The sequence below is a fragment of the Amphiura filiformis genome, unplaced genomic scaffold (assembly GCF_039555335.1).
Source record: "Amphiura filiformis unplaced genomic scaffold, Afil_fr2py scaffold_36, whole genome shotgun sequence".
In the NCBI taxonomy this organism is placed as follows: Eukaryota; Metazoa; Echinodermata; class Ophiuroidea; order Amphilepidida; family Amphiuridae; genus Amphiura; species Amphiura filiformis.
The window spans coordinates 442684-454692 of NW_027305500.1; the positions used below are offsets into that span (position 1 = coordinate 442684).

A 12009-nucleotide genomic window follows, 5' to 3' on the forward strand; every position below is an offset into this window, starting at 1 on the left:
TTAGCGTCGATCCCCTGAGGCAACATGCCATGTTTCCGCGGTATGCATTACCCGCTCTCATTACTCCAAATGGATTGTGGGTAAAATGCAGTAGATGACAAAGACCCGGACAAAGACCTCTCAGCAGGGTTCGTAGCGGTCATTAAATTCCTTAAAAGTCAGTGAATTTGAAGCAAGGTCATTAAGGTCATTAAAAGTCATTAAATTTTGTAGAAAAGTAAAAAAAGTCATTAAAAGTCTTTGAAATATATTTGTATGAAGGAAAAAATAAAAATACGATGTATTTTAATAATTATTTTATTTAATTTATGATTACATACCTGCCAACCGTTCCGCTTTTGGCGGAACTGTTACACTTTTTAAACCTCAAAGTCGGTAAAAACGTAACGTTCCGCAAAAAACAAAAAAAAAGAAATATTAATGATGATTCTTTCTGGACACATATATTTCCAATTTTAAAATGAAAATTCCTTAGAACCCTGACTGGATGACTAGGCTAGATAATGGTACTCATTTAACATTCATGTGGTCACCTTTTCATGCCCAAAAGACTCCCAAAATTGATGCATTTTGGTCGATTATCGGACCTGCATGTTATCAGGTTTTAAAAAAAAAAACTCATCTCTTTTTCCTCAATGAATATTACCTTAGTAAGAAGTATGTAATGTGTATTAATGAACGATGACGTTTGAGATGATGCTGGACTGATGTTGTGTAGGCCTATATGTATACTCTAATATCAAGTCATGTTTAAGTCTAAATTAAATTGAAGCAAACTTGGGTCAAAGGTTTGATATGAACCTTATAGCTGTATCCTTTGGCTTTGTGTGGCCGTCAGTCGGGGTGGACTTGGGGTGGAGGTGGGGGAGGTTGGGTGGGGGTGGGTAAGTGTGTGTATGTATTTCCCTTGGGATAGGCCTACTATTTTAGTCCCAATTTGTAGTGACATCACTCTGTATGTTTAACATACTGAATTTTACAAATTACTTTTATCATACAATGTATTCTTCATGCACATTAGTACCCCCATTTGGGCCCCTCCCACATACCCAAGATGTGGGGGGTCAAAATTTGATGAATCATTGTTTTATATTATGCATTATATATATCAATTTCAGTCATGTAGGCCATGTTATTAGGCAAAAAAAAACTTTGAAGAATGTCTCTCATGTACAAAAGTATAGGAAACTGAAAACTTTAAAGCATGTTTTCTGGAAGAAGGAAGCACTTTTTATTAAAAGTGTAAAACAAGCCAGGAGCTTTGAAATACACATTAGTACCCCCTCCCCATGTGGGCCCCCTCCCACATACCTGAAGGAGGGGGTGGGGGAAAAAATTTAATGAATCATCGTTTTTATATTGCGCCTATATATATATATCAATTTCGGTCATGTAGGCCATGTTATACAGGCAAAAAAAAACTTTGAAGAATGTCTCTCATGTACAATAGTATAGGAAACTGAAAATTTAAAACCCCTTTTTTAGGATGAAGGAAGCATTTTTTCAAAAAAGTCTAAAACAGGTCAAAAATGGTGTAAAAACCCTCTGGCTTCGGGGCTTGTCCACTCGACCCCCACTGGGGCTTTGCCCCTGAACCCCCACTGTTATATGCTCGGTCGCACAAGTGCTCCCGCGCAATATGTGTTCCACTTTTGGGGTTTCTGGGGTTGGCAGGTATGTGATTATTATGTATTACTTTATACTTTCCCGTTAGATAAATTAGAACAGTAGATTAGTTGAGTAACCCTTCCGAATTCAGCAGCTGAACCTGCAGGCTGTAGTATCAATGTATATTTGTATAGGGTAAAACTAACTGGTACTTATATTAAGAGGTACAAACATAACTGGTACTTATATTAAGATGTACAAACAATACTGTTCAACACATCCGAGGTATGAGATTTAATTAAAAAGTCATTGAAAAGTGTATTTGAAAGTCATTAAAAGTCATTGATTTCACTGTGGTCTTGACACTATGAACCCTGTCTCAGACAGTTCCAATAAAGAATTATCTAGCTGTTCATACTTTTCATGGGAGATAAGTGTCTGAAACACTGGATTTCCTTAGGTTAAAGAAGAGATGAAAAAATAGTCAATTTACATTTTGCAAATGTTTTTCAGAATAACTGAAACACTAGCAACCAAAAGGATAGCATTATTACAATTTCTGAAGAATTTTATTTTTTTACTTTTAGCCTGGAATTTAGCCTTGGAGAACTCCAAAGTGAGCAGTTGTACTGAGCAGTTCTTCACTTTGTGTGCAAAGGTAAGAGAGTATCTTTTCAGAACTGTTCAAATTAAGCATGCAGGTCATTTTCATCCTGCGATTAAAATCAGTTTTTGCAGAATAGGATTACACACTTGCCTGGACTTGGGTACTGACTACTCTGCTAGGTCTATCCAATCCATATATGTGTACATCCATGTCAAAAGGATGCACTTGTCAGCTGCTATATGAGTTTCTTTTCAAATAATATTTAGGAATAAATACCAAGCTCATCTCAAGTGCATGGAGGTCACTTCAAATCATCCCCAAGTCACATTGTCTAGAATGTTCTCTGTATTCCTATTAATCCATGTGACTTTGGAATGATTTGAAGTAATCTCCAGTCTTCATATCCTTAGAAATTTTGTTTTGAAGATAGACATGGGTCTCCTATACAATACAATACAATACAATAAACGGAATTTATATAGCGCCTTAGCATAAGTATGAACAAAGCGCTTTACAATGAATGATCTTAAAAGTACAATTTACACTACATCTTAGGCTACAATAAAATGTACAACTTAATTAAAAATAAAAAACTTAGTTTGGAAACAAATGGGTTTTCAGATTAGCTTTAAAAGTGACCAGACTAGGTAGTTTTCTAGGTGAAGTATGAAATTTTACATGTAATTGGTTCCAGAGAGCTGGCACAGAATTGCAGAAGGCATTATCCCCATATATTATGTGAGTTCTAATACATTCAAGCACACTGCCATCAGCATGTGATCGTAGGAACATACCATCAGAAAATGTGTGAGATTTTAGGAGATTTTGTATGTACAGTGGTGTTGTTTCATGTCTGCTTTTATAAGCGAATGTTAGTAGTTTGTAGGTAATACGCCATACGCTCATTTACTGGAAGCCACCCTCTGAAATGTTTGTAAAGTGTTTGTGGGTTTGGTTTAGTGTTTTTCTTAATCATGTTTATTAATCCTCTTTTTATGTTTTTTCATTTCTGACAATCAGTTCAGTAGCCTGTGTGATATGGATGAGAACAGTCTTGTGCGGCAGAAAACATGTCTGTTAATGGCAGCTGCGGCAGCATTGGAGATCGCCAGAGAACAGCCAGAATTTGATGACAAGGTATTATACAATAATGCCACTTTTGCTCGTGTTGGTGCATCTAGGGCGGAAGCATAGCCAGGACTTTTTCCAAGTGGGGAATAGGGGGGAAGGCAACTTTCAAGGAGGCAAATTTTGACAAATTAAATGTTATAATGTGTTTTCATACAAAATGTTTTAAAAATGTTTTCATGACATTTAATGTTATTAAAACTTTTTTACCTAAACCAAACCCTAAAATATATCCTGTTTAAAACGATTTAAAAACCTAATTTTGAAAAAGTGGTCCTTTTTTCAAAAATTTGGACCCTTGACCAAAAAAGTTATAAAAACCTCTATCACTCCCCCTAGTTACGGTTCTGTCATTGGCCTACTTAATATGAAGTCATGCATGTCCTATGGAGCTTCTTATGTCATGTATACATAATTATTCTTTTTCTTTTGATTCAGAAACAAGCCTGGCAGCAAGCATTGGAGCATGCCAGGTCATGCAAGGATGTACTGAAACAACTGCAAGAGACCACAAAGAAAGGTATTGTGAAGTAAAGGAACAAAAACGTTAGAAAACATACAAAAGCAGGCATTTCTAAAGTCCACAACATCGCAACCAAGCAATTTATGGATTCTAGCATTTAAAAAGCTTGTGAATATACAATAATAGTAGAATGGAGAAAAAAATAATTTTAGAAACCCCCCACCTACCGTATTCGTTCCATTAACCCAGTGACTTTACAACAAGCAAACTGATATTAGTTTATTAACTGCCCATGCAAATCTGAACCATGGTCTGAAACACTGATGATGATAAATAAATGTTTTGGGCCTTTTTTACATCTTGTTGGTCTAAACAATGTTAAAAATAAGTGTCCACCCAAAATGATTTTGTTAAGCGCCCTGGGCCGTTAATGGCACGAATACAGTACATTGATTTGACCAGATCTTGTTACAAATAATCCACAACTAATTTTCCCTTGTTTCAGATATTGGCAGCACCAATGACCCATCTCCAGTCTTGTTGCTTCTATATGAGTATGAAGCCTTGGCTAAACTCGGTCACAACAAAGAACTAGAAGCTGTGATGAATCAAGCATTAGCTAATCCAAATACAGAGATCAAGACCCTGGACACTCTGGCAGGTCAGTAGCAGATCAGTTCGTACTCCCTATTATGCCTCTGTACAAGTATGATGAAGCATTAGTTAAACTTTGTTACAACAAAGATCTATGGTCCATTTGGCTTCCTGGTATAATTATGATATACCCTGCACACCCTGTGTTTTAGGGTTAGGATTGGGGTTATAATTAGGGTGGGTTGGGATTAGGGTTAGGGTTATAATTAGGGTGGGCTAGGATTAGGGTTATACTTGTGCGCAGGGTTTTCCAGAATTATTCCAGCTTCCTTGATGCAGTGATGTCAGTACTTTGTGCAGTTACTTCGCCAATGTACTGATGCGCAACCTGTGATTGTGCATGTAAACACCCCAGTCATGCCAGTTAACACACACAATCTAATACCATGCCTACTGCACTGACGTCACTGCCTCAAGGAAGCAAATAGGCTATATAGAAGTTGTGATGAATCAAGCATTAGCTAATCATCTAAATACAAAGATCAAGCCCTGGACACTTTGGCAGGTTAGTTGTAGAATTGGTACAGTTTCCCCTCAGATGTAACAACCTCAAATAGCAAGCGCAAGCAGCTTCAAAGGAGGATAGCTGAAATGAGGGCCAGCAATGGTCCTATTAGGCACTGGTATATACTATTTTTCATCTTGGTGAGTCAGTGTGCAAGTTTTTGAGTGCAGCTCAGTTCAAATCGTGCGATCGAGTTTGCTCAAAGCGCTGGTGTATACAATGCATGTATAAAGAGGCCGCATAGATGTGTGCAACACACAACTGTCTCAAAGCCTTGATGTCAATAACTTGCAAAGATGAAATTTAGGATAGTATGAACAGAAATATAATGTTTTGGTTTCCTGGGTGAAATGAGATAGCTCGTGCTGTTCTTCATCCAAAGCAAGTGGCGTCAATCTATCTTGAAAATGGGGGGGGGGGGGAACATTTGGTCTGAATTGCCAAAAAGTGGCCCTCTTTGCCAAATAGTGATAAAGCTACACAGGCTTGACTCTAAAGTTTGTTCAGCTTATAATAGGCAAACATTGTTAGGTTTTTATTATTACCCACGTCAATAAAGTACAAACTTATGCTGGCGAAAAATCACATAAGCGTGCACCAGTCACATATTACACAACACACAACTGGCATGCATGCCATTCTATGTCAATACACAGTGTTATGAGTCTTTATTTTTTTGACTTTTATAAGCCGAACAAACTTTAGTTGATAACTAGCCAAACTGAAGAAGCTATGGTTTAGAAAATGGGGGTAGCTTTTGTTAAAAATGACACAAGTTTTGATGATTATTTTACAGCCTTGTCTATGGAGCCCCCTGCTCAGCATACAGGATTGAGTAAAAGAGCATTACATGCTTCTATACAGAAACATCTTCAGCATACAGACATTGATGTCAACAAATGCAGGTATGTCAATCACTATGGATCACAATGGCCTCATCCCAATGACATAGTTCAATAACCTCAATTAAACAATCATAGTGCAAAATTTGACCTCAAGTTGCAGAGTATGAGTTTTTGTACCCAAATATTCAAAGGTCATTCAATAAATGTACAAATGTATTGGGTTTAGAGAACTGTGCCCTGATAGATGAGCATGTTGTGGATCCTAGTGAATTTATATTTTGTTTTTTCGCTTTTGAAAACATGAAATTGTACCAAAGTCTGGCACTTTACCAACTGAGGTAATGGGGTTGAGACACACATTTGCAGGTTTACTTGTTCATATATAACTATGTGTATCAATGATTTGCTCAAAACCCTTTACACTTTTGTGGATGGAGCTCTTCATGTTTGCATGTTTTAAAAGTGCTCATAGGATTACTATCAAGTTGTTACGGTAGTACAGAACCCATATTGGTTTTACCATCTACAATCAATAATATTAATAGTTTGGCACACTTGCATGCTCTGTTTCAAATGACCATCATATCACAACCCCACATCCTATTTACACGGGTCAGCCATATATTTGAAGCAGACACTCCCCCTTTATGCCACACTTCCCCATCCCCATCTATTAATGTTGAGGGTCTTAGGGAACAACCCAAAAGTTCGATGAAGCCCTATAAACGAAAGTCCTTTCGTTAGAAGGCTAACCCCCTCCCCCCTCCCCTCTAACGTAAGTGACAAATATCGAAAATTCCAACACGTATATTATAGGATACAGGGGCAGTCGCTATGGTGTATGGGGATGTGGAGGGGTGTGACAAAGCAAAGCTAGGATATTGATCACGTTTATGCATTCTAGTTTAAAATATTTTTCTTCATTATCTTTTTGGCACGGAAAAATGGGACTTGCTGGATTTTAAAATAAAAAAGAATGTGGTATCAAACAAAAAAACGTTTTTGACATCATTCGCCAAAGGTTAGAAAAGGTTGCCAGAAAACGTTTAAATGTCGGGTTATATAAAGGGTATATATAAAGGGTAAAAACGTTTTCATATTAAACATTTTAAAACATTTTTTGATAACCTCCTGCAAATATTCTAACATACTGTTCTTAACAAAATATTTTACAATAACATTTTGAAAACATTGTAGAAATAGTTTTGTAGTGTATTTTCATACATAACGTTTTCATGACCTTTATATACTAGTAACCAGGGGGTGTGAATGCTCGAGTCAGGTTAAATGTCGGGACCTAGGTCACAATTTGAGAAGAGATGATATACCACTACTGCCATTTGTGGAAGTAAAAAGCCACGCCTTGTGATAGGAAGATATTAATATCATTATGCCTCATTGACAAAAGATTAATCACTTCAAAGTACGCCCTCTCCTTTTGTGGCCGCCATATTTCAAAAAGGCTTATTCAGTTCGTAGAGATGATATACCACTTGAGTGAATCGAGATCTATTTCAGTCGCAATTCCCAGTTCCTTGATATAACCCGACATTTTAATGTTATTAAAACGTTTTTATCAAAACCAAAACCCCAAAATATAACATGTTTAAAACGTTTAAAAACGTCTTGTGTTTGCTGGGACAGCTGCTTTAAAAATTACGTTGCCGGTTGCGAGTACTGCATTCCATGTTGATTTGAAATCATTTTGAAGAAATCAGTGTAAAATGTCAATATCGTACTTCGGAAAATACTAAAATTTGGAAAATGATTTATTAATTCCTTAAAAAAAGATCAAGTTTGACCGATGTTTTAACTATTTTTATACAAACGTAATCGGACTTTCTGACCCCCTCCCCCACTAACGAAAGGACTTTCGTTTATAGGGCTTCATCGAACTTTTGGGTTGTTCCCTTACTGGTCTGTTGCCGATAAGGCATTGATCAACATTGTATTGGAGGGAAGAGGATGCAATTGATGTTTATATGTTGCAAGTGCGCTAACATTAATTTTGTTGATTGTAGCTGCTTTAGTTTAGATTTTCATGCAACATTTTTTAGACAAATATGACAGCCAAGTTAAAATGTATCTACTCGTTCTGATCTTTTCATCTTACCTGGGTGTCATATCTAAAAATTGTGCGAGCTGAGATATTTGGAAAATGCAGTTTTACATGTCGTGATTTTATTTGTCAACATTAAAATTAATAGCTATAGTTTTGAAAGTAAATTAAGTATAAACTTCATATTCGCTCTGGAGAATGTGTGTCACATGAACATTTAATATAATAACTACAATCTACGAAAAAAGTCCTTGGAACGCTTGGTACACTCTGTCGAAATTCCGTGCAGAATTTCATATGATCATGGAAATGACGTATTTTTTGCCTGGGAACAAGCATGACATCTACAACAATGATTAACCTTCCCTCTCCCCATCAATCAATGTTGGAACACATTGGGAAACCGCTGAAGACTTTGGTATTTCTCAACATTGCACGGGGAGAGGGGTGACAGTTTTCCGTTATTTAACCGCAAGCGTTCCCAAGACTTTTTTTCGTTGATTGTCTCTACCGAATGCAAAATATTTCATCTAAATTTCGTTTTGGCTCATAACTCAAAAACGGAATGTCGTATGAGCTTCATATTGCACACGATTTGAGAGTGGATTATATGCTTTGGAATCATAACAAAATTGTTGATAAAGAAATTGGTTTATTTAGGGAGTGGTCACTGAAACCATCCCCTATGCTAAACAACAAACGTTTAAGTAATTATATGGCTCTAAACTGCTCTAAAATGTCATTTTTGTCCCATAACTTAAAAACAAAATGTTGTATGAGCTTCATATTGCACACGATTTGGGAGTATATAATATCCCTTTGAATCATAATAAAAGTGTTGATAAAGATGTTGGATTATTTAGGGAATGGTCACTGAAAACACCTCCTATGCTAAATTACACACATTTCGTAATTATGACTAAAATCTCGTTTTTGTCTCATAATTCAAAAACACTACAAATATAGTTTTAAAAAAATATTACAATGTTTTGCAGCATGTTTTCCAAAATGTTTTTGAATTTTATTAAAACGTACTGTACCCTTTATAATATAACCCAACATGTAAATGTTTTCTGTAAAACTTGTGTTTGCTGAATATAGGATTATCCGAAAAAATCAGAAAGATTATGATGTAACAATTTGAAACAACTCATTTCTGAATATTATTTATAATAAAATACGCTTTTATGCGGTGAGAAAAAACAGGAAAAAAACAATTGAATACACTTAAAGAAAAAAATCGACCACCACGGGATTCAACCATTCGCATCAATCAATAGTCAAAAGATTATCAGTCGAAGGACTAAGCCGTTGCGCCACGCTGCCATTTCGCAATCGAAGTAACCAGTTTTGGCCTCTTATCGTAGTCAGGTATCGGGAAAGTGTAAAGCTGTATAGTGCAAACGGCAAAGTGCATCAGTTTACCATAATGACAAAATGGTCCAAAATCGACCTTTTATGGTTTTTAGGCCGCATCTCATGAAGCGTGAGGTTCGTTTACATTGGCTATACCAATTGAGAATGTTTGAATACAAAAGTAATGACACATTGATCGCATTTATGAAATTTGTTAGCAGTTTGCCATTTTGAATTGAAATAGATATCTATACGTATATATTAATATCAATGCAGGGCAAACTGCTCAGTATGCACGTTGTTCAATGCAGCAGTTTACCATTACAGATTACCATTATGGGTTTACACTTTACACCATTTGACTATTCGTGTTTTAATTGCGTGAATCATTGCTAAATTATGAATTCATTATTTCTATGCTTCTTTTTTCTTTCTTTGTATTAAAAAGAAAGAAAGAAAGAAAGAAAGAAAAGAAGGAAAGAAAGATCAATTAATGAATCAATGACAGAATGAACGAAAGTCATTTTAAATAAAATACTTAGTTTCAATCAATGAAAGAATGAACGAAAGACATTTTAAATAAATAAAAACATGAACGTGGAAAAAAAGTTGAAGTGACCGCTTATAGGTTCAAATTATACAAGCGTCTTAATCACGAAGCTCCCGTGGCGAAGTGGTTAAGGCAGAGGTCTTGTAAACCTGAGGGTCTGGGTTCGATTCCCAGGCGGTATCACTTTTTCTGTCTCATTTATTATTTGCGACGGTGAACCCGGTGAACATTTTTGTTTATTATAAATACATGAAGTATACATTTTGGCTTTATTTTTTCTGTCTTTTTTTCTTCCTTTCTTTCTCTATGTTTGATTTTAATTTATTTAATCATTTCTTTATTTCGCTCCCAAAAGCTCCCAAATGAAATACTTTCCGATTTAAATGTGATCTTATAATAGTCCTACAAACCCCCTCCGCCCTACCCCACATACATCCCACGCCCTACACCATGCACGCACACACCCCACACATTATACATACACAAATTTGTGAAGCACACATCTGCTGAAGATAGTTGTTACATCATGTCAAAAACAAGTTAATGCTATCTACTGAAGATAGTCGTAGTTTATCATTTACTTCATTACAAATCGTAACGTACGTGCGGTTTTAGTATTAAATTAAAACTCAATTTTCTTTTTCTAACGTTCATTCACCTATCTGACAAGTGCTATGAAGGTGAACTTTAATATTAATTTTAAAAATAAATTAGGCAACTCGAAATCATGCAGCTTAGAGCCGTAATTACGAGATATGTGTTTGAAACGATTTCTAGGTTTTGAGATATAGCATAAAAATTTCATTAAATGCGTGTAAGTTGGGGTATGGGGTGTTTCAGTGCCCACTCCCTGAACCAACCAATTTCTTTATCAGCAATTGTATTATGATTCCTAAGTACATGGTCTACTTCCAAATCCTGTGAAATATGAAGCTCATACAACATTCTGTTTTTGAGTTATGGGACAAAAACGACATTTTAGAGCAGTTTAGAGCTATAATTGCAAAATGCGTGTATTTTAGCAAGGGGGTGATTGCAGTGACCACTTCCTAAAGAAACCAATTTCTTTATCAACAATTTTGTTATGATTCCAAAGCATATAATCCACTCTCAAATCGTGTGCAATGAGAAGCTCATACGACATTCCGTTTTTGAGTTATGAGCCAAAAACGAAATTTAGATGAAAGACTTTTTTCGTTGATTGTAGTTTGATTTTATGGCAAACTCACTTTTTTTATGGCAAACGTACAACTAATCCTTACTGTCAAGACGTTTTTACACACTGTTGTCCGCTATATATTTATCTTTCAATGTGTAAGATGCATGGTCTCATATGGGATACTGACATAGTATACGAATATTGACTGCTATGAGGGGCACAGTTAAAATTATAGGCCCAAGGTGATGCGTGCGTAATGCGAACACGCCATCGCGCGCGCAGAGTTTGATCGGGACGCACACTGATGATGTGAAAATGACTATTGCCCGGGGAATAGTTCAGTTTTTACGTAATTCTTAAAAAGGAGGGCATAGCTAATTCAATTACTGCACTTTTAACCAATCAGATGACAGGAATCTATTTGAGGTATATAATGTCAGTTATTTGATTGGGGAGCACCAAGTTTGATTGTGACAATTTTCAATGGGCCCTTTCAAAATTTTCACTTTGATGGTGGTTGGGCAGCATATGCCCCATATGTACCTATGATGCTATGCCATTGGTATGGGATAACTATGAAACTATTGGAGTCAACTCACAAAGTAACTGAATGAAATTGTTTAATTTTTTTACAGCAAAGCTATCCACAGTCTTGTACAACTGATCCTTGGTGACAATGATGTGTCGGTGGCATCCAATGTACAAGATGCATGGTCTCAGTATGGGATAGCAATCAAATTACTGGAGTCAACTCACAAAATAATTTTATTAACTTGTTTGATCTTTTACAGCAAAGCTATCCACAGTCTTGTACAACTGATCCTTGGTGACAATGATGTGTCGGTAGCATCCAATGTACAAGATGCATGGTCTCAGTATGGGATAGCAATCAAATTACTGGAGTCAACTCACAAAATAATTTTATTAACTTGTTTGATCTTTTACAGCAAAGCTATCCACAGTCTTGTACAACTGATCCTTGGTGACAATGATGTGTCGGTGGCATCCAATGTACAAGATGCATGGTCTCAGTATGGGATAGCAATCAAATTACTGGAGTCAACTCACAAAATAA

The 12009-nt window shown here is 36.2% G+C and overlaps 1 protein-coding gene across 1 annotated transcript in view; it reads left to right on the forward strand.

The window, feature by feature from the left end:
• Positions 1-12009, forward strand: part of LOC140143998 (testis-expressed protein 11-like) — a 100914-nt gene that overhangs the window by 52979 nt on the left and 35926 nt on the right. The window contains 5 exon segments of the mRNA XM_072165827.1: positions 2196-2266; positions 3236-3352; positions 3782-3863; positions 4312-4467; positions 5762-5870. Coding sequence (XP_072021928.1) covers positions 2196-2266; positions 3236-3352; positions 3782-3863; positions 4312-4467; positions 5762-5870 — 535 coding nt within the window.